The 24,741-nt window shown below is 44.3% G+C and overlaps 1 protein-coding gene across 4 annotated transcripts in view; it reads left to right on the forward strand.

The window, feature by feature from the left end:
- alpl (alkaline phosphatase, biomineralization associated) overlaps positions 1-24,741 on the forward strand; it is a 165,139-nt gene that overhangs the window by 53,808 nt on the left and 86,590 nt on the right. For all 4 annotated transcript variants that reach the window (XM_067970681.1, XM_067970682.1, XM_067970679.1 and 1 more), the window contains 3 exons: positions 1,571-1,686; positions 2,274-2,448; positions 14,601-14,776. In XM_067970681.1, the coding sequence (XP_067826782.1) occupies positions 1,571-1,686; positions 2,274-2,448; positions 14,601-14,776 (467 nt within the window). The remainder of the gene's footprint in view (positions 1-1,570; positions 1,687-2,273; positions 2,449-14,600; positions 14,777-24,741) is intronic.

A 24,741-nucleotide genomic window follows, 5' to 3' on the forward strand; every position in this document is an offset into this window, starting at 1 on the left:
ACTCATTCTTATTTACTAATCAGAAAAACAATTAGCCACACCTCAATTCCCAATTAGCCACATGTAGCTAGTGTGCTAATGTATTGGGCAACACTGGTCTACACAGTCATCTATTGCAGATCCCTATAATTGTTTCTTTTGATGTGAGGTGCTGTTTGGATTGTATGTTCAATCATGTTCTTGATCTGCACTTTCAGGGGTTATTGTAATATTCTTTCCCTTCCAACCCCGCATTGCATCATATTTAGCCTTTACAGTAAACTTATAGCTTTTGGGCTCCCTGATGGCCTAGTGGGTAAGTGCACTATCTATTGTAATACTAAGTCATATAGACCAGGAAGGTCTCAAGTCCGATCCCTGGTTTGATTTGAGTTAGCTAATTGCAGTGGGCGGGCACTGCAATGGTCTTAATACAGTTGAGCACGGTTCAAAAAGAAAACTGTTGTGGACTTTGGGTGATGTCTGCCACAGTTGGATAGCTATTGAAGCTCACACATGAGGAATGGCTATTTGGGTGAGGTACCAGAATTTTGTCAGCATTTCATGGAACCATACTACAGCATGAGGAGGCACCTCCAAGAAAAGAGAGGGGGCTAAAAGCATCTGCCCTTCAAGCCTTCACACTCCATGCTTTGCATTCAAATCATTACATCTAATTGAAGAAAGAAATGGCAAAGGATTGGCTTGTGCTCCCTGTTCTCTTCACTTTACCCTACAGCTAGATCCAATTTATTTTTGGAGATGGTGAGAATACAATGGGCCGTGCTGCCTGCTCCAAACACAGCGGAGCGCTTGTTCTGGTGTGATTGGGCTTGCTGCCAAGGTGCATAATCTTGTGAGGAGAAAGCAAATGTAATGCTCTTAACGTCTCTTTGTAAGTGTGTTTTATCTCCACATTGCACTTTACCTGTGAGCAATTTCCAGATTCATTCTTCTGATGAATGAGAGACTCGCGGGAAATGATTGGTGACTATTACTTCCAAAACACCCGAGGTGTGAGTTGCAAATTTGTGGCGTGGATATTTTCGCGAGCTCGGTGGTGTCAGTCGCTGCCTTAAGAGCACCTGCTTTTTCATGGACGTTGTCTCCCATTGCTGTATATCTACTTGTGAGGCAGCGGGAACCAGGAGTGTAACAGTGAAACCCCCTTGTGATCTGGATCGGATTTCCGTGTCTCACGCACTCCTTTAACCCCTCTGAAGGCAGACTGGGTTAACACTGGGTGAGGTGAAGTTTGGTTTAAACTGTAAGCTGCTTCAGTCCACAGTAGGTAAAACACACAGAACGACGAGATTGAGGAGAGCTCGTCCATTGGTGCCGCTTCTGTTTGCATACTCTTACAAAAATAAAGTACGCACAAATGCCAGGCCCCTCCAGTGGGTCACCGAACTCAACTTAAGATCACAATCTCTCTGTACCCTGTCCTATTGCCCAGGACAATATTAATTGTAGCTAAAATTAAGACATGTATATATACACATAGACAGGAAGCTAGATCCGGCCATAGTTTAGGAGAAAGGGGAAGCTCCATGCTGAGGTTCTCACGGCCAAGTATCTTTGTTCTTTTCAGGTATGGGGGTGCCCACAGTGACCGCTGCTCGGATTCTGAAAGGCCAATTGGAAAACAGAAGTGGAGAAGAAGGTTTCTTGGAAATGGATAAGTTCCCACACGTAGCTCTTTCAAAGGTAGTTCATTATTTACAATAGACTTGTGTTGACCTTCTGCCCAGTTATTGCCAAGAGCTTTCAGTCTTCAAGGCCACCTGCCACCTTTGCATTTTATCACCCATGGTCCTTGGAGGACTATACTGTTGGTAACACAGGTCATAAGTTTCTTAGTTATTAAAAAATATATGCTTTGCTCTTAATAAAGTGGAAAAAGTCTTCATTTTCCCTTGGGTTTGGGCCAAGATAAACCCTTGTAAAGGAAATAACCCCTGGCTTTTTCGAAGCCTTCACAAAAGGTTGTTTCCTCCCTGATGACCCTGTGGAATTCTGGCATAAAGTGCAGCGGAACTGGCTGTAAATGGGTTATGTAATTGTTAATGACACAAAATAGTACTTTGTGCCGTTGAATAAAATGGGCAAATAATAAACACCAAGAGTTATGAGAATGCAAATGTTTAGTCTTATTTTTATTCTTTCATCAACTTAAATTGTGACCTTGTTTTGTTGCCCGTATTGATTTATTGTGAAAGTGGTCCTTCAGGAGAGAGAAGGATAAGTTGCAATGTTGTGACCTTGATGCCTGCTCTCTTTGTTTCATTCACCAGACCTATAACACCAATGCCCAGGTACCTGACAGCGCTGGCACAGCAACGGCCTACCTGTGTGGGGTTAAGGCAAATGAGGGCACCGTGGGCGTGAGTGCGGCCTCAGTACGGAGGCAATGCAATACCACCTTCGGCAACGAGGTGACTTCCATTCTAAAATGGGCAGAAGATGCTGGTTAGTATCCTGTATATCGCACTCGGTCTGTTGACATTTTTTTTTGCATTACTTTCTGCATCATTCGATGGGAAAGATTTTAGCCTTGTTTATCAGGGGCTTGTGTGCAGATTCAAGCAGCAATCGTTAGCCTGTTGTAGTGGGGAGGAGAGATGCCCACTTACACTGTTTTATTTCACAACGCAGAATAACTCATGTATTGCGACTACTTACTGGTCTGACAATTGAAGTGGTGGAGAGAAATGGTCAAGACTCTCCGTTAATATTTAAGGAGCAGTTTTCCCCAGACCGCCCGCACCCCCCCACCCACCCACTAAGCTGAAAGAATTAATTGAACTCCAGACTTGACTATTCCAATGCTCTCCTGGCTGTCTTCCATCCTACATAAACTTGAGTTCATCCAAAACTCGTATCTTAACTTGCACCAAGTCCCGGACACCACGTGCTCACTGACCTACGTTGGCTCTCGATCCACCACTAATATAATTCTCATCCTTGTGTTCAAATCCCTCCATGGCCTCGCCCCCTCCCTATCTCTGTAACCTCCTCCAGCCCTACAAACCTCCGAGTTCTCTGCGTTCCTCTGATTCTGACCTCTTGTGCATCTCCGATTTCCTTCGCTCCACCATTGGCGGCCATGCCTTCAGCTGCCTAGGCCCTAAGCTCTGAAATTCCCTTCCTAAACCTCTCTGCCTCTTTGCCTCTCTCTCCTTTAAGATGCTCCTTAAAACCTACCTCTTTGACCAAGCTTTTGGTCACCTGTGCTAATGTCGCTCCTTCTTTGGCTCAGTGCCAATTTTTGTTTGATTGTTTGAAGCGCCATGGGTCATTTTACTATGTTAAAGGTGCTATATAAATGCAAGTTGTTCAACTTGCTATTAATGCCATGTCCTAAAGACGCAAGGATTCAGAAGCAGGTCCCTTGAGATTTACATCTATGCAGATGTATTTTCTCATTGACTTTTTTCCACTGTAGTTTATTCTGCATTTAACATGCATTATCATAAGTTGAAAATGGCCTGTAAACAATTTAACTTTTATACAAAAGCAGAACTCCAAAGTGAATTTTACTTATAACATGCACAATATTGCATTAGAATGTTGGGGGCTGCTCTGGTACATTATGGTGCACTCAAGTGTCACAACAGTGCAGCCAACAGACTGTAGAAATCGGAGCTGGGAGAGTGAGCGTTTGGCCATGATTCTGCTACACAATCAACCGTGTACAAACAACATTTCCAGATCAGATGGTTGATGTGATAGTGAGACGTGATAGTTGGCTCCAGTGGTTGGGAAATTTTTAAAACTTGGTTGTTAGAAAGGATGGAGCCATATTTTTTGAGCAACTTTCTCCAATGATTCAAAACCAGAAAACACCAAAGTAAAAAGGCACCAAAAAAAATCAATGGAATTGACATTATCCCCAACCATTGATGTGGTGCTGGTTTGAAATTCTAGATCAGGAGTGTAACAAGCTCAACAATTGAACAAATACGATCAACACTTTCAGATTTATCTCTTGATTTTATTAAACAATGGGCATGATTTTAAAAGGGATAAAGGGGTGGGTTGGGGGTGGTGGGCATTCAAAATCACAACCATTTCGGACCTGCCCCCAACCCGCCCATTTCCGATTTTCACCGGGCGGGGGGGAGTTGGGGGGGGAGACGAGAGGCGGGCAACCAACCTGCTCCCAGGAGGCGAGTCAGGCCTTAAAACCTTTCAAGGAGGCTGCGGGCCTCTTCATTTTTCCACAGTTTCCAATTTCAACCCCTGGGGGCCGGGATTCCCGGGCCTTCTCTTTTACGCCACGTGAAAGGAGGTGAGAAGGCCTGAGACTAACAGGTATGTGTCTTTCTGGCACAGCTTGTGGGCCCGGAGGAGCAGGAGTGCTTCCCCCAGGCTCAACAAGCCTACCTGCAGCAACCCCCTCAAAGATCGCGGACCCTCCCCCGATCTCCGACCCCCCCCCCCTGTGACTGACCCCCGATCCTTCTCCCCATGACTGATGCCCCCTGGTGCCCACCCATGCCCCTGTGCCCACCCAGGCCCATCCCGTGCCCCTGTGCTCCCATACCCCTGTGCTCACATGCCCCCTTGCCCCACCCTCCCCTCCATATATAGGAAGACTTACCTGAAGACTTACCTGAAGACGCCCTCTCCCTGGCTGATCTCCCGTCCGACTGAGACCAGCCTGTCAATCAGCCAGTCAGTCGGACAGAAAACTGACAAAAAAACATAAAAGACGTCCTTATGTCAAAATCGTAAGGACGTCCGGGAAACCCGTACTACCATGCTTTCCTTCTGCAATTTGACCCCCCCGCCGCCCCAGTCCAGGCTCGGGGTCAAAACCATGCCCAATGAATCTAGTTAACCCATATAGCAGACCTCCTGTGGCATTGCTCTCGGTTATGATATTTGGCTGACATCATGGCCTGTGTCTTCCAAACAACTTCACATTAATTGTAGCTACTTATAAATGGCTGAGGTCAATCAGAGGACAGTTGTAACTGCTTGTAAATTTTGGGTTGCAGGTCAATGCTTTGGCTTCTTTTTTGTCAAGCTTGTTTTGAATCAAAGTATGACGTCTGGTGTGATGCCTTAATATAAAAGAAAAGAAAGAGTTGCATTTATATAGCACCTTTCATGATGTCAGGATGTCCTAAAGTGCTTTACAGCCAATGAAGTACTTTTGAAGCGCAGTCACTGTTATAGTGTAGGGAAAGGCAGCCATTTTACGCACAGCAAGTTTCCACAAACAGCAGTGAGATGCACGACCAGATAATCTTTTTTAGTGATGCCGGTTGAGGGAAAAATATTGGCCAAGACACAGGAAGAACTCCCCTGCTCTTCTTCAAAATAGTCCCATGGGATCTTTTACATCCATCTGAGAGGGCAAGATGGGGCCTTGTTTAACATCTCATCCGAAAGATGACACCTCTGACTGTGCAGCACTCCCTCAGTACTGCACTGGGGTGTCAGCTTAGATAACGTGCTCATGTCTCTGGAGTGGGGCTTGAACCCACAACCTTCTGACTCAGAGCTGAGAGTGCTACCACTGAGCCACGGCTGACACACAAAAGGACATGAAACTAGCTATATAAGGCAGTGGAAAAGCATGAGAGACAAAACCTTCCAAAGTGGAAGAGGGTGAGGTGGAAGGTAGATGGGAGAAATGGGCTAGGAAATGGGGAGATAGCTAAGGTTTGAAGGTGCTAATGTCAATGTTCAGATACTGTGGCTCGTGGTGGGATCATGGAGCTGGAAGATGATCTGACAAATGCTGAGATTAGCGGGATGCAATGCTTGATTGCATTCCTGAGTCTTGAATTGAGTTTAATCATTAGGCCACTGTTATGTTTGGTGATTTGTTTTTAACCATTTTTCCACAGAAATGATTTGGAAAGAGTTGCTTTCAAAACAAATTCAATTCATAGAAGTTTTTAAAAAAAGGCACTGAGATGAAAGCTGGTTAAAATATTAATAACCTAGGCATTGATGTTGTTTCCCCAAAGACTGTAAATGCTGAGCAATTCATTAGCCTGTCTCAGTAATTGATAAACACATCAACATCCATGGCACTGGGAAGTCTCAGCTCCCAAGCATTTGGCAGCAGTGGCCTGGTAGGCCTTCCCTTGTGGCTATGAACACAGGCACAGACACAGGCAGTCAGTCAGGTTTTTAGAACAAAAAGGTGCAAGGGCAAGCATTGACCAGAAGTTTAGAATACAGGAGGATGGTTAGGAGTAATTTTTTTTAAGACAAGTAGAATGACCCACTGATGTGGTGAAGCATGTCATGTTCATTATTTTGTATTATTACGTGAATTAATTGATTACATGAAGACAAGCCGTCCTGATTGAATTAACTGCATTGATCATAACCGTTGCTCTGTTTGCTATCTTCCTATGAAATACAGTAGCTTAACAATTTGTACCTGGCTCATCTTGCCAGATGTTTTCTCTGTCCACCTTGAAAAAGATTGGACATGTGCGAAAGTCATGACTACCTGATTCATGTCACAAGGGTGTACTATTGTTACACCCCTGAGTTATGCTACTGTATAAGCAGATTGGATAGTGTGAGTCTACTCTAGCACTTAGATGACATAGGATCCATTTATGGCAGTGACTGATGCTACTGAACCCAAGAAAGTATCCATAGCAGGCCCGAATTGGCAACTTCTATCCTGGGGAGTGCCTGGTGCTTTTGTTTTAATTGTTTGTGGTATTGTTGCTGTGATTCCTGCAGTTGGTTACTCGAATGTTACAAGTTTTGGTCATTGAGGGATGATAGAGTCCGTGGGACATTTTGGAAGCTCTGACTGATCAATTGTGGTAAATTTGTGACATCTTAATCTGACGCATTGGACATTCCTCAAAATCCAATGGTCAAACTGGGAGTCAGTCTAATTGCCAAGATCTGAGTTGGAAGTGTGTTAGCATCTGGTTTTAATAAAAACCTAAACATTTTGACGTGGAGTGGAAACAGGCATGTTTTTGTGTGTAAAATGTGATGAGCTGATCTTAGGACTGACTTAGGCTGAGCTCACTCTCCCTTTGCCTTCCTTTGTTGCCAACCAGTAGTTAGGTGACTTGTAGGTGGGGAAGAGTCAAGATTTGAAGGCTGTTTTGTGAGGAGAGATTTTTGAACTGATCCACACCTTGGGATACTGTGAATTAACTGGTGGGAGGCGGGGGGAGCAATCGCCACAACCCAGCGCAGAATGGAGGGGGCCTCGGTATGTTCCGCCATTTGAAAAATCAGTTAGACTAGCCAAACGTAGGAGAGTTTAAGAGCGGTCTTGGGTGATCTGCTCTGCCAGGTTACCACCCAGAGTGTGAAGACAAGAAAATCTCTCCCCATTCACTCAGTCACAAGCTCATTCATTATTTTCAAAACAGACTGAATTATTCCTATTTGTTTTTTGCTGCACTGCTTTTTGGGCAGTGAAATAGGATATGAAATCCATTATAGAATTATTAGATCACATAGGAAATCCACAATTTCCTCTGTTGGAGAGCATGCGGTGAAAGTGTTGGCAGGAGAACAGACATGGACTGTGTGCTAGAGATTTTGTTCTTGAAAGTCAGTCCTTTTGGTAGTTTGAATAGACTGATGATCACAGAGTGCTTCTCGCCCTGAATTAACCGGTGGGATTGCTCCCCCAGCCTCCCGCCAGTTAATTCACAGTATCCCAAGGTGTGGGCACAGTTTCAAAATCGCTCCTCACAAAACAGCCCTCAAATCTTGACTCTTCCCCACCTACAAGGCACCAAACCACTGGTTGGCAACAAAGGAAGGCAAAGGGAGAGTGAGCTCAGCCTAAGTCAGTCCTAAGATCAGCTCATCACATCTTACACACAAAAACATGCCTGTTTCCACTCCACGTCAAAATGTTTAGGTTTTTTATTAAAACCTGATGCTAATACACTTCCAACTCAGATCTTAGCAATTAGACTGATTCCCAATTTGACCATTGGATTTTGAGGAATGTCCAATGCGTCAGATTAAGATGTCACAAATTTACCACAATTGATCAGTCAGAGCTTTCAAAATGTCCCACGGACTCTATCATCCCTCAATGACCAAAACTTGCAACATTCAAGTAACCAACTGCAGGAATCACATCAACAATACAACAAACAACTAAAACAAAAGCACCAGGCACTCCCGAGGATAGAAGTTGCCAATTCGGGCCTGCTGTGGATACTTTCTTGGGTTCAGTAGCATCAGTCACTGCCATAAATGGATTCCATGTCATTTACGTGCTAGAGTAGACTCACACTATCCAATGTAAGGGTCTCCCTCATGCTGACCACTGTCGGAGGTATAAAGTACCTCCCTCATACTGACCACTGTCGGGGATATAAAGTACCTCCCTCATACTGACCACTGCCGAAGGTATAAAGTACCTCCCCCATACTGACCACTGTCGGAGGTATAAAGCACCTCCCTCATACTGACCACTGTCGGGGATATAAAGTACCTCCCTCATACTGACCACTGCCGAAGGTATAAAGTACCTCCCTCATACTGACCACTGTCGGGGATATAAAGTACCTCCCTCATACTGACCACTGTCGGAGGTATAAAGCACCTCCCTCATACTGACCACTGCGGGGATATAATGTACCCCTCCCCCATACTGACCTCTGCGGGGATATAATGTACCCCTCCCCCATACTGACCTCTGCGGGGATATAATGTACCCCTCCCCCATACTGACCACTGCGGGGATATAATGTACCCCTCCCCCATACTGACCTCTGCGGGGATATAAAGTACCCCTCCCCCATACTGACCACTGCGGGGATATAATGTACCCCTCCCCCATACTGACCACTGCGGGGATATAAAGTACCCCTCCCCCATACTGACCTCTCAACCACCCCATGCTTGCTGAGATTATCAGTGGCTCTGTTTGCTCACCTGCTCTATCTGCTCCTAAAAGATCCTACCATTGGTCCACCTGTCATCTCCAACTACCGCCCACCTCTAACCTGCCTGTCCTTTAACAAAAATGGGAATAGGTGTAGGTTAAGTACATCTAGTGATACGTGATGGGTAACTACTCTCTTGGAGCTTGTTTGCCCTGGGGAGTCATGAGAAATTTCACTGAGGATTTCCTGAAATTGGCCACAATTATTTCTCCCTCTTATTTTCCCCTTCCTCCAGGAGTTTGTACTATTGGCCGATTGGGGAGGGAGTGGGCTGTGCAGTGGTATTGTCTAACCAATCGATTAACTGTGGACAGGCCTGAGGGTTTCATTCTCACTTCCCTTTTGGTATGTTCTTGGGTAATCATTGTAACCGAAGCCAGATTAATTGGCCACTTGTCACTGCTGCGTTTTGTGATGTCTTGCTGTCTGAAAATTAGCTGCTCCATTTGGCCAGTTAATAAGAGTGACTACACTCCAAAAATAAAGAATTGGCCATGTGGACATCCTCAGGATGTGAGCATCCATTTATAAGCCTTCCTTCCTTCCTGCCGGTCCTAGAGCATGAATCAGGCTATGGGAAAACTATTGCCCCAATACTATGGCCCCAGACCATGTTACTATTATGCGTGTGAGTGAGGGGTGAGTAGAGACAGGGATGAAAAGTTTCCGGGACTGTTCCTACAATTGTTGGCTGGGTTGAGGAGAATCGGCATGAGTTCCTATGAAATCATCTGGGCTGTGTTAACTGAGAAGAATGGGAGTGGACTAATGAGAAAGAAAGAAAGAGCTTGCATTTATATCGTGCCTGTCACAATCTCAGGATGTCCCAAATCGCTTTACAGCCAATGAAGTACTTTTGAAGGATAGTCACTGTTGTAATGTAGGGAAATGCAGTGACCATTTTGTGGAAAGCAAGATCCCACAAACAGTAATGAAATGACTGACCAGATAATCTGTTGTGGGTGTTGGTTGAGGGATAAATGTTGGCCAGGACACCAGGAGAACTCCCCTGCTCTTCTTCAAATAGTGCCATGGGTTCTTTTACATCTACGTGAGAGGGCAGACGGGGCCTCTGTTTAACGTCTCATCAGAAAGACATCTAATCTTGCTATGATACTTGTAGGGAAGCGTATGGATACTAGTGCTATGCAAGTGCAGGGCATTGCACAATGCCAGCTCACTCGCACCCAATGGGATGCATTTCTCTATAGTCGAAGACCCAGTATACTTCACCTGAACACGTACACCCAAACCTACTGAGTGACAAGAGGGCATCAGCCTGAGGCGGGAGGCCTCAACTTGCACCAGAGATTCAGTCACGTTTCTGTGACATTGTATGGAGTTTTACTGGAGGCAACATAATTTCAACGTGTCGTCAGACTCCATCCTGACTTTGAAGGTCTGGTACAGATTTCATAAAGGTTTCTTGTGATGGTATAAATGACTAATTTGCTAGATAAGCACGTGGGGGAGAAGGGAATAGATGGTTCTGCTGATGGGGTTAGATGAAGAGGGGTTGGAGGAGGCTTGTTGGAGCATAAGCACCGTTATAGACCAGTTGGGCCAGTTTCTGTGCTGTAGACTCTATGTAGTTCTATGTAAATGCCCCTCCTTATAGTAATATGAAACACCCTTCCCATTGCAGAAGATAGTCCCAGTTTTAACACTGGTTGTCTACACTGTGCATCCCTGCCATTTCAAGAGCTTCTCGGCTGACATCTGCCCAGTGCTGAACAGTGGCTTCCTTCCTGTGCCAGATGTTGAGGGCACAGCAGTATCTGTAGCACTGAAGTCTCAGTGGGGCATCTGCCAGTCAGTCGCCGGGGTCGGACTCCTGCTACCTGTCGTGTATCGGTATGTGCTAAGTGGTGGTCTGGAGAGTTTGAGAGCCCTGAAATGGCAGGCCCCAAGGAGATGGAAAAAATAGTTGTAAAAATGTTCAGACATCTCCTACGAAGCAGGAAGTGATTTACGTGTTGCCTGTACAGTTTGGCGGGTGGCAAAGCTTTCCTGTTGTGTTCAGTATATTTTGGATTGAATTTTTAAATTTTATTCTATGAATGTAATTAAAAATATTGAATGTACAGTAGATTTTGTAATGAAACCACAACAGAAAACCATAAGGAGTTTTTACATTGTCTAAGAGCGATGCTAATGCCTCTGAGCACAGGCTTCATGCATTCATCTGCAAATACATGTAAAATTTTCAGCACCACCCTCCCTAACTCCAGGTCACTCCATTTTTAGAAGGTCTCCTGACCCCCAGATCTCAGTGAGTCTTGGAAGTTTTATACATGACTGCACTTGGAGAGTCCGGCAGCACCTGTAGTAAAGTTATTCCACTTGTCTTCCTACTGGAAAACCCCTCGCAATGAGATCAGAAACCTCCTGAACAAAGCAGACTGGGCCTGCCTGATGCTGCTGCCTGTAACCTGAGCTTAGGGCAGTGTGTTATGAATTGGTTAGCCTGGTGGTGAAATACTGGAGCCTGGTCTTCAGTTGCTTCCAAGCCTCTATTCACAGAGATCCACATAACCCACACCCTAGATCAGCTCTCATATAAATGGATACAAGAGAGTTCCCAATTGATACGGACCACCTGAATACAATTAACACTAATTGATATAAATCACATGGAATCAATTAACACAGTGGAGGCGGATTGTGAGGATAGGGCAATGGAGGGGGATTGTGGGGTTAGAGCAGTGGAGGGGGATTGTGAGGATAGGGCAATGGAGGGGGATTGTGGGGTTAGGGCAATGGAGGGGGATTGTGGGGTTAGAGCAATGGAGGGGGATTGTGGGGTTAGGGCAGTGGAGGGGGATTGTGGGGATAGGGCAATGGAGGTAGATTGTGGGGATAGAGCAATGGAGGTAGATTGTGGGGATAGGGCAGTGGAGGGGGATTGTGGGGATAGGGCAGTGGAGGGGGATTGTGGGGTTGGGACAGTGGAGGTGGATTTTGGGGTTAGGGCAATGGAGGGGGATTGTGGGGTTAGAGCAATGGAGGGAGATTGTGGGGTTAGGGCAATGGAGGTGGATTGTGAGGATAGGGCAATGGAGGTGGATTGTGGGGTTAGGGCAGTGGAGGTGGATTGTGAGGATAGAGCAATGGAGGTGGATTGTGGGGATAGGGCAGTGGAGGGGGGTTGTGGGGTTAGGGCAGTGGAGGGGGATTGTGGGGATAGGGCAGTGGAGGGGGATTGTGGGGTTGGGACAGTGGAGGTGGATTGTGGGGATAGGGCAGTGGAGGGGGATTGTGGGGTTGGGACAGTGGAGGGGGATTGTGGGGTTGGGACAGTGGAGGTGGATTGTGGGGTTAGGGCAATGGAGGGGGATTGTGAGGTTGGGACAGTGGAGGTGGATTGTGGGGTTAGGGCAATGGAGGGAGATTGTGGAGATAGGGCAGTGGAGGGGGATTGTGGGGATAGGGCAATGGAGGGGGATTGTGGGGTTGGGACAGTGGAGGTGGATTGTGGGGTTAGGGCAGTGGAGGGGAATTGTGGAGTTGGGACAGTGGAGGTGGATTGTGGGGATAGGGCAATGGAGGTGGATTGTGGGGATAGGGCAATGGAGGTGGATTGTGGGGTTGGGACAGTGGAGGTGGATTGTGGGGTTAGAGCAGTGGAGGGGGATTGTGGGGTTAGGGCAGTGGAGGTGGATTGTGGGGATAGGGCAATGGAGGTGGATTGTGGGGTTGGGACAGTGGAGGGGGATTGTGGGGATAGGGCAATGGAGGTAGATTGTGGGGATAGGGCAGTGGAGGGGGATTGTGGGGATAGGGCAGTGGAGGGGGATTGTGCGGTTGGGACAGTGGAGGGGGATTGTGGGGTTGGGACAGTGGAGGGGGATTGTGAGGTTGGGGCAGTGGAGGGGGATTGTGAGGTTGGGACAGTGGAGGGGGATTGTGAGGTTGGGGCAGTGGAGGGGGATTGTGAGGTTGGGGCAGTGGAGGGGGATTGTGAGGTTGGGACAGTGGAGGGGGATTGTGAGGTTGGGGCAGTGGAGGGGGATTGTGAGGTTGGGACAGTGGAGGGGGATTGTGAGGTTAGGGCAATGGAGGTGGATTGTGAGGTTGGGACAGTGGAGGGGGATTGTGGGGTTAGAGCAGTGAAGGGGGTTTGTGGGGTTAGAGCAATGGAGGTGGATTGTGGGGTTGGGACAGTGGAGGTGGATTGTGGGGTTGGGACAGTGGAGGTGGATTGTGGGGTTGGGACAGTGAAGGGGGATTGTGGGGTTGGGACAGTGGAGGTGGATTGTGGGGTTGGGACAGTGGAGGGGGATTGTGGGGATAGGGCAATGGAGGGGGATTTTGTGGGTCTTAGTTCCATCTTTAGGAAGCTGTGTCTCCTTCTCTTCTTTTTCTGATTTCCAGTCCGAGGTGCTGTCTGCTTTCATTTAGCAACTTTAGCTGTCTCATCACTTCAAAAAAATAATCTTCTTCACCTTTTGCCTTGAGCCCGCAAACTATTAACTTCAACTTTGCCTCCTGTATCATTTAAAATGGTTTTTTGGTCTTTAACCTTGTGCAGTTTGCAATGTTTGTGCATTTCTAAATTTGCTATTTTGATCTGTCCTTCCCAACATCAACTCTGAGCTCCCCTTGATTGAAAAGTGCTGCTGTTCTTTCATGTCCATGGCTTCCTGGCATTTTCTAGTTTTACTGAGTTCCCATTTGCCCCCTCAGGTGGATGTAAAAGATCTCACGGCCGCTATTTAAAGAAGAGCAGGGGAGTCCTGGCCAATATTTATCCCTCAACCAACATCATTAATAAAACAGGTTATCTGGTCATAATCGCATTGATATTTGTGGGATCTTGCTGTGTGCAAATTTACTGCTGCATTTCCTACATCACAACAGTGACTACGCTTCAAAACTACTTCATTGGCTGTAAAGCGCTTTGGAATGTCCTGAGGTCATGAAAGGTGCTATATAAATGCAAATTCGTTCATTTGTTTGTATTTAATCTATGTATATATTTACATGCGCATAGAAATTCTGCAATATTCCTTCGAAGTTCCTCACCCTTTCTTTTCGCTACCTTCGTCAAGGCTCAGAACATCACCTCCGACTCTAACCCATTCTTTCTCAGGACATCCAAACTATGGAATTCTTTCCTCCCCTCAGTCCTCCCTTCAACTTACAATCTTCCAGCTTTTGAAACTCCAGCTTGGCGTCCTGATTCACGTTCGCTTTTACCCTTTCAACCTCGGTGGTGCCCTGCGCTACACGCCTTGGGCCTGCACTTTGGTTTCTCAATCGGATAGGTTTGTCTCTCCGAGCGATTGGGATGGTGTGACCATTCAGTGAAGTACAAATCCCCTATAAGCAGGTAATTACAACAATAACAACAACAACTTGCATTTATGTAGCGCCTTAACGTATTAAAACGTCCCAGGGCGCATCACAGGAGCGTTAGCAGACAAAATCTGACACCGAGCCACATTAGGAGATATTAGGACAGACGACCAAAAGCTCGGTCAAAGAGGCAGTTTTTAAGGAGCCTCTTCAAGGAGGAGGGAGAGGTGAAGTGGTGGAGAGGTTTAGGGAAGCAGTTCCAGAGCTTAGGGCCTAGGCAGCTGAGGGCACGGCCGGCAAAGGTGGAGCGATTAAATTCGGGGATGCGCAAGAGGCCAGAATTGGAGGAGCGCAGAGATCATTTCAATGATCAGGTGCTCATCTCTCTTTTTGTTTTATTTTTCTCCACAGGTAAATCCACGGGCATCGTAACCACCACGCGGGTACAGCATGCTACACCCAGCGCTTCCTACGCACATTGTGTGAACAGGGACTGGTACGCAGACTCTGACATGCCAATCGAGGCACTGGATCAGGGCTGTTTAGACATTGCTCAGCAGCTCATTCACAACATTCCTGGTATCGAGGTAACTGAACTCCTATTAAACACTGCTGGCGAACTTGTGTTCTAATTAAAGGGGAGCCCAGGAAGTGTAGGCACGGTGTACTGGAGCATCCGCCTCATCTACTGGAGGCTCGGGCTTTGATTCCCAGCTGAATGCGACACTCACCTACACCAGAAAGCTGGAATGTCCAGGCATTGGCTCCTTGCGCAGTATTTCATTCTCGTCTGCCTGGTCCATCTGTTACTGTGCCAGTGATTAGCTCCTATTTGATGTCGAGCATCAGTTTAAGTAATTAATCACTTGATCTTGCTATGAGATCCAAGTAATTTTTTTCCTATTATGTCATGGACACAGCCGATTTATTTAAAGGAAAACTTGGTTTGCGTGAATATCTGATTACCAGCTTTTTTACATTTTGTTCCCACTGCCTGTTTTTAACAGCTGCCTCCAATCCATCCTTGCTTCAGTTCCTGATTTGTTCTTTCATGCAGCTTATCAACATGAATTTTGCATGGTTTCTCTGGTGGGGTTGCGGGAATTGTGTTTGTGTGTGTGTGTGTGTGTGTGTGTGTGTGTGTGTCTGATTATCTGGAACCCCTCCCTAAACCTCTTTGCTATCCTTGGGAAACACTTATTAACATAAGAACATAAGAAATAGGAGCAGGAGTAGGCCACATGGCCCCTCGAGCCTGCTCCGCCATTCAATCACATCATGGCTGATCTTCTACCTCAACTCCACTTTTCCATTCGATCCCCATATCCCTCGATTCCCTTAGTGTCCAAATATCCATCGATCTCAGTCTTGAATATACTCAACGACTGAGCATCCACAGCCCTCTGGGGTAGAGAATTCCAAAGATTCACAACCCTCTGAGTGAAGAAATTTTTTCTCATCTCGGTCCTAAATGGCCGACCCCTTATCCTGAGAATATGCCCCCTGGTTCTCGACTCTCCAGCCAGGGGAAACAACCTCTCAGTATCTATCCTGTCAAGCTCTCTAAGAATTTTATACGTTTCAATGAGATCACCTCTCATTCTTCTAAACTCCAGAGAGTATAGGCCCATTCTGCTCAATCTCTCCTCATAGGACAACCCCTCTCATCCCAGGGATCAATCTGGTGAACCTCGAAGGCAAGTATATCCTTCCTTAGGTAAAGAGACCAAAACATTATCAGGCTCTTTTTCCACTGCGCTGCCCTTGCAATTCTTGGGGCTCTCCCGATGGGCAGGACTGAGCCTGCACCTGGATTAGATGCAGGCCCAGCTTAACCATGGAAACGAGGTAGGAGGGGGCATTGGTAGCCTCTCGCCTCACTTTGCTGATCCTCTGACCTTTGGGTGCCTTAACGGAAGGGAGCCCGAGGAAACCTGGCGCTTCAACGCGTGCCTGAACCCCCATGGACTGAGGAGTCTGGGGGTTCCGCGAGCAACCTGACGATTGAAGAGCAGCCATCTGAAATGATTTTACAAGCACTTTCTTCCCCCACCCTCCCCCGGGACAATATTTGGGCCTTCGGGTGGGCGGGGTGATGGGGGGGGACTTCTGGCTGCTGCTATTCAGCAGGCTCCTTAACACAGCAGCTAAGAGCCTCTCAGGCCTGCAGCTGTCCAATGTTTGATACCTGCCTTCTGGTGCCATGCTAAGGCAAGGGGACAGGCCTGTGCTGGGAGTGTATCTGGGATGTGTAGATGGCCTAAGACATGAAAATCACGGGGAAGCCAGTTACCTCAGTGGCTTAGCACACCTTGAGTATCTAGTTTGTGCCCATTGAGAGAAATCTAACCTTATTATCTTTACAAGGGGAGTACTTTATGTCAAAAATATTTCTTCCACATTCCCTCTTATATTGTGGAGAAATCACATTAAACCCCCTCTCCTTAATGTATCTTTGTGTCAGGGGCCCCATGACTTGTGATACAGACAGTACTGTATTTGTTACTGAAAGCCTAGTAGGTCATAGAATGATGACCTCGGCTGTGAGATACTCCCAAAGGACCATTGTATTTCTGTCCAGTTGAACAGAGAGAATCATGTTCCCTGTGATCAGTCACTAAATAGTGCTGAAAAGGCAGAAAAAAAACTGCTTTGAATTCCCAAACCCTTGAAAATAAAAAGACCCAGTGCTTCATTCATTGGCTTTGAAAATGTGGGGAGATCAAATAACCTATTGTTTAATAAAAGCCATCTGCGAGGGAGTGGTTGCCATGTGTATTTGCCATTTAGCGGCCGTGAATGTATTTATTACTGTTTCATTAGCATCGGAAACATTGATGAAAACCTACTTGGGAATTGCTTCCCGTTCATTGGACGGAGAGTGGAGCCTCTCTGTACAGGGAGTATTATTTCCTGTCGGGCCCTGTGCGATGAGAAGCGTTTGTTTTTGAGATATTGAAGGTGGTTATCATGCGTCCACCCGTTTGTGCCGAGAATCGGGGTGGGTCGGCAGGTGAAAATGAAAAAATATAATCTCCCGTCCATTGGTTGCCCGGGTCCGGGCCCTGGCCATCTCGAATCTCGAGTGGGCGTGGAAATGGGCGTCCAGTGCACTTGCCCGAAACAGGCGGTGAGTCTGGTTTCAATATTCAAATCGAGGTTAAGTACGGACAGTAGGACCCTGAGGACATGTGAGTGTGTCACTGGGTGGCGTAGGTGCCACATACACTCTGCCCAGTGGGCACTGAGCGGCCTAATTGGTGGTCCTTAAAGGGACCCCTGGAGGTTACTCCTGAAACATTTTTTTAAAAAAAGACTCCAACCTACTGCTGGCTCGTCCACAACTCCCCAACCCCGCCCCCGTCATTACCTCCCCCCTTTAACTCACTGGAGGAGCCGCTCCACTCCCCCCTCCTGGTTAGTACGATCGGGTGGGCATGGCAATCGCTGTGTTGACAACCTTCCCGATCTACAGCCCCAGTGACTCCGGCAGGTACCTGAGTTTGCCTGGACACTGACGTTTCTCTTCCTGCTGCTCTCCATCCCACCGATTAATGGATTTCAGGAGAGGTTTGTGGGTGCAACTAATCTTGTTTCCCATTCCATGCCCTTCCCCCTTCCCCCCGCCCCGCCTCAACCAGGCGAAGGTCCTTTATCCCATGCACCATTTCTGGTTGAGTGGACAGGCATATGGTTCACTCAAACCCCTCCCCCATCGTGTTCTTTATCCAACAGATAGTGCACAAGTGGAGTCAAACAGGGCTTCCCTCTCTGACTCTTGTTCCCTTCCTGCTTGTAAAGAGTTCCATTTCGCTGGACCCCCTACATTGTCAACCCATCCGTTCTACCGTCAATCCAATTTAAATCTGAGAACTGCTCTGATTGGACAGCAATGATCAACAAAACTTAGATCTTCCAGTGACCAGTTACAACTCCACCCATTTTACCATTTATCCATCCCACTGTATCGTTTATCCATCCCACTGTATCGTTTATCCATCCCACTGTGTCATTTATCCATTCCGCTCTAATGTTTATCCATCCACTGTATCATAGAATCAGAGAGTCACAGAAAGTTACGGCACAGAAGGAGGCCATTTGGCCCATCCTGTCCATGCTGGCCGAAAAAGAGCTAGCCAGCTTAATCCCACTTTCCAGCGCTTGGTCCGTAGCCCTGTAGGTTACAGCGCTTAAAGTGCACATCCAAGTACTTTTTAAATGAGTTGAAGGTTTCTGCCTCTACCACCCTCTCAGGCAGTGAGTTCCAAACCCACACCACTCACCTGGTGAAAAAATCTCACCTCGGCTCCCCTCTAAACCTTCTACCACTTACGTTAAATCTATGCCCCCTGGTCATTGACCCCTCTGCTAAGGGAAATAGGTCCTCCCTATCCATTCTATCTATATTGTGTCCTGTCATAATTTAATTTAACTCAATTAAATCTCCCCTCAGCCTCCTTTGTTCCAAAGAAAACAACCCCAGCCTATCCAATCTTTTCTCATAGCTACAATTCTCCAACCCTGGCAACATCCTCGTAAATCTCCTCTGTACCCGCTCCAGTGCAATCACATCTTTCCTGTAATGTGGTGACCAGAACTGTATGCAGTACTCAAGCTGTGGCCTAACCAATGTTTAATACAGTTCGAGCATAACCTCCCTATTTTTATATTCTATGTCTCAGCTAATAAAGGAAAGCAATAGTTTCTCCATCCCACTGTATCATTTATCTGTCCCAGTGTGCTATTTATTCATCCCACTGTTTCATTTATCCATCACACTGTTTCATTTATCCATCCCACTGTTTCATTTATCCATCTCACTGTTTCATTTATCCATCACACTGTTTCATTTATCCATCACACTGTTTCATTTATCCATCACACTGTTTCATTTATCCATCTCACTGTATCATTTATCCATCACACTGTATCATTTATCCATCCCACTGTTTCATTTATCCATCTCACTGTTTCATTTATCCATCACACTGTTTCATTTATCCATCTCACTGTTTCATTTATCCATCACACTGTATCATTTATCCATCTCACTGTTTCATTTATCCATCCCACTGTTTCATTTATCCATCTCACTGTTTCATTTATCCATCACACTGTATCATTTATCCATCCCAATGTATCATTTATCCATCACACTGTATCATTTATCCATCTCACTGTTTCATTTATCCATCCCACTGTTTCATTTATCCATCTCACTGTTTCATTTATCCATCCCACTGTATCATTTATCCATCACACTGTATCATTTATCCATCCCAATGTATCATTTATCCATCACACTGTATCATTTATCCATCCCACTGTATCATTTATCCATCTCACTGTTTCATTTATCCATCCCACTGTTTCATTTATCCATCACACTGTTTCATTTATACATCCCACTGTATCATTTATCCATCACACTGTATCATTTATCCATCCCAATGTATCATTTATCCATCACACTGTATCATTAATCCATCCCACTGTATCATTAATCCATCCCACTGTATCATTTATCCATCTCACTGTATCATTTATCCATCACACTGTATCATTTATCCATCCCACTGTTTCATTTATCCATCTCACTGTTTCATTTATCCATCCCACTGTTTCATTTATCCATCTCACTGTATCATTTATCCATCACACTGCATTATTTATCCATCCCACTGTTTCATTTATCCATCCCACTGTATCATTTATCCATCCCACTGTATCATTTATCCATCCCACTGTATTATTTATCCATCCCACTGTTTCATTTATCCATCCCACTGTTTCATTTATCCATCTCACTGTCTCATTTATGCATTCCCACTGTTTAATTTATCCATCCCACTGTTTCATTTATCCATCCCAGTGTTTCATTTATCCATCGTACTGTTTCATTTATCCATCCCACTGTATTATTTATCCATCACACTGCATTATTTATCCATCCCACTGTATCATTTATGCATTCCCACTGTATCATTTATCCGTCCCACTGTTTCATTTATCCATCCCGATGTATCATTTATCCGTCCCACTGTTTCATTTATCCATCTCACTGTTTCATTTATCCATCACACTGTATCATTTATCCATCCCACTGCATCATTTATCCATCACACTGTATTATTTATCCATCCCACTGTTTCATTTATCCATCACACTGCATTATTTATCCATCCCACTGTTTCATTTATCCATCACACTGTATCGTTTATCTATCCCACTGTATCATTTATCCATCACACTGCATTATTTATCCATCCCACTGTTTCATTTATCCATCCCGCTGTTTCATTTATCCATCTCACTGTCTCATTTATGCATTCCCACTGTTTCATTTATCCGTCCCACTGTTTCATTTATCCATCACACTGTATCGTTTATCTATCCCACTGTATCATTTATCCATCACACTGTATCATTTATCCATCCCACTGTATCATTTATGCATTCCCACTGTATCATTTATCTGTCCCACTGTTTCATTTATCCATCACACTGTATCGTTTATCTATCCCACTGTATCATTTATCCATCACACTGTTTCATTTATCCATCCCACTGCATCATTTATCCATCCCACTGTTTCATTTATCCATCCCACTGCATCATTTATCCATCACACTGTTTCATTTATCCATCACACTGTATCGTTTATCTATCCCACTGTATCATTTATCCATCCCACTGTTTCATTTATCCATCACACTGTTTCATTTCTCCATCCCACTGTATCATTTATCCATCCCACTGCATCATTTATCCATCACACTGTTTCATTTATCCATCACACTGTATCGTTTATCTATCCCACTGTATCATTTATCCATCCCACTGTTTCATTTATCCATCACACTGTTTCATTTATCCATCACACTGCATTATTTATCCATCCCACTGTTTCATTTATCCATCACACTGTTTCATTTATCCATCACACTGTGTCATTTATCCATCCCACTGTATCATTTATGCATTCCCACTGTATCATTTATCCGTCCCACTGTTTCATTTATCCATCTCACTGTTTCATTTATCCATCACACTGCATTATTTATCCATCCCACTGTTTCATTTATCCATCACACTGTTTCATTTATCCATCCCACTGTACCATTTATCCTTCCCACTGTTTCATTTATCCATCACACTGTTTCATTTATCCATCACACTGCATTATTTATCCATCCCACTGTTTCATTTATCCATCACACTGTTTCATTTATCCATCACACTGTGTCATTTATCCATCCCACTGTATCATTTATCCATCCCACTGTTTCATTCATCCATCCCACTGTATCATGTATCCATCACACTGTATTATTTATCCATCCCACTGTATTATTTATCCATCCCACTGTATCATTTATCCATCACACTGTATTATTTATCCATCCCACTGTATCATTTATCCATCACACTGTATTATTTATCCATCACACTGTTTCATTTATCCATCTCACTATTATTTATCCATCCCACTATTTCAATTATCCATCTCACTATTATTTATCCATCCCACTGCATCATTTATCCATCACACTGTATCATTTATCCATCACACTGTTTCATTTATCCATCCCATTGTATCATTCATCCGTCCCACTGTTTCATTTATCCATCTCACTGTATCATTTATCCATCCCACTGTATCATTTATCCATCACACTGTATTATTTATCCATCCCACTGTTTCATTTATCCATCTCACTATTATTTATCCATCCCACTATTTCAATTATCCATCCCACTGCATCATTTATCCATCCCACTGTATCATTTATCCATCACACTGTATCATTTATCCATCCCACTGAATCATTTATCCATCCCACTGAATCATTTATCCATCCCACTGTATCATTTATCCATCACACTGTATCATTTATCCATCCCACTGTATCATTTATCCATCCCACTGTATCATTTATCCATCACACTGTATCATTTATCCATCCCACTGAATCTTTTATCCATCACACTGTATTATTTATCCATCCCACTGTATCATTTATCCATCCCACTGTATCATTTATCCATCGCACTGTTTCATTTATCCATCACACTGTATCATTTATCCATCCCACTGTATGATATATCCATCCCACTGAATCATTTATCCATCACACTGTATCATTTATCCATCCCACTGAATCGTTTATCCATCACACTGTATTATTTATCCATCCCATTGGATCATTTATCCATCCCACTGGATCATTTATCCATCCCACTGTATTATTTATCCATCCCACTGTTTCATTTATCCATCACACTGTATTATTTATCCATCCCACTGTATCATTTATCCATCCCACTGTATCATTTATCCATCGCACTGTTTCATTTATCCATCACACTGTATCATTTATCCATCCCACTGAATCATTTATCCATCACACTGTATTATTTATCCATCCCATTGGATCATTTATCCGTCCCACTGTTTCATTTATCCGTCCCACTGTATCATTTATCCGTCCCACTGTATCGTTTATCCATCTCACTGTTTCATTTATCCATCCCACTGTATCATTTATCCATCCCACTGTATCATTTATCCATCACACTGTTTCATATATCCGTCCCACTGTTTCATTTATCCATCCCACTGTTTCATTTATCCATCTCACTGTTACATTTATCCGTCCCACTGTTTCATTTATCCGTCCCACTGTATCATTTATCCATCTCACTGTTTCATTTATCCATCCCACTGTATCATTTATCCATCACACTGTATTATTTATCAATCCCACTGTTTCATTTATCCATCCCACTGTATTATTTAACCATCCCATTGGATCATTTATCCGTCCCACTGTTTCATTTATCCGTCCCACTGTATCATTTATCCATCTCACTGTTACATTTATCCGTCGCACTGTTTCATTTATCCATCACACTGTATTATTTATCAATCCCACTGTATCATTTATCCATCACACTGTTTCATTTATCCATCCCACTGTTTCATTTATCCATCACACTGTTTCATTTATCCATCACACTGTTCATTTATCCATCCCACTGTGTCATTCATCCATCACACTGTTTCATTTATCCATCTCACTGTTTCATTTATCCATCCCACTGTTTCATTTATCCATCACACTGTTTCATTTATCCATCCCACTGTATCATTTATCCATCCCACTGTATCATTTATCCATCCCACTGTATCATTTATCCGTCCCACTGTATTATTTATCCGTCCCACTGTTTCATTCATCCATCCCACTGTATTATTTATCCATCCCACTGTTTCATTTATCCATCCCACTGGATCATTTATCCATCCCACTGTTTCATTTATCCATACCACTGTATCATTTATCCATCCCACTGTATCATTTATCCATCACACTGTTTCATTTATCCATCGCACTGTTTCATTTATCCATCCCACTGTTTCATTTATCCATCTCACTGTATCATTTATCCATCCCACTGTTTCATTTATCCATCACACTGTTTCATTTATCCATCACACTGTATCATTTATCCATCCCACTGTTTCATTTATCCATCGCACTGTTTCATTTATCCATCCCACTGTTTGATTTATCCATCCCTCTGTTTCATTTATCCATCCCACTGTATCATTTATCCATCCCACTCTTTCATTTATCCATCCCACTGTATCATTTATCCATCCCACTGTATCATTTATCCATCCCACTGTATCATTTATCCATCACACTGTTTCATTTATCCATCCCACTGTTTCATTTATCCATCCCACTGTTTCATTTATCCATCCCACTGTATCATTTATGCATTCCCATTGTATCATTTATCCGTCCCACTGTTTCATTTATCCATCTCACTGTATCATTTATCCATCCCACTGTTTCATTCATCCATCCCACTGTATCATGTATCCATCACACTGTATTATTTATCCATCCCACTGTATTATTTATCCATCCCACTGTATCATTTATCCATCACACTGTATTATTTATCCATCCCACTGTATCATTTATCCATCACACTGTATTATTTATCCATCACACTGTTTCATTTATCCATCTCACTATTATTTATCCATCCCACTATTTCAATTATCCATCTCACTATTATTTATCCATCCCACTGCATCATTTATCCATCACACTGTATCATTTATCCATCACACTGTTTCATTTATCCATCCCATTGTATCATTCATCCGTCCCACTGTTTCATTTATCCATCTCACTGTATCATTTATCCATCCCACTGTATCATTTATCCATCACACTGTATTATTTATCCATCCCACTGTTTCATTTATCCATCTCACTATTATTTATCCATCCCACTATTTCAATTATCCATCCCACTGCATCATTTATCCATCCCACTGTATCATTTATCCATCACACTGTATCATTTATCCATCCCACTGAATCATTTATCCATCCCACTGAATCATTTATCCATCCCACTGTATCATTTATCCATCACACTGTATCATTTATCCATCCCACTATATCATTTATCCATCCCACTGTATCATTTATCCATCACACTGTATCATTTATCCATCCCACTGAAT

The sequence above is a fragment of the Heptranchias perlo genome, chromosome 32 (genome assembly GCF_035084215.1).
Source record: "Heptranchias perlo isolate sHepPer1 chromosome 32, sHepPer1.hap1, whole genome shotgun sequence".
NCBI lineage: Eukaryota > Metazoa > Chordata > Chondrichthyes > Hexanchiformes > Hexanchidae > Heptranchias > Heptranchias perlo.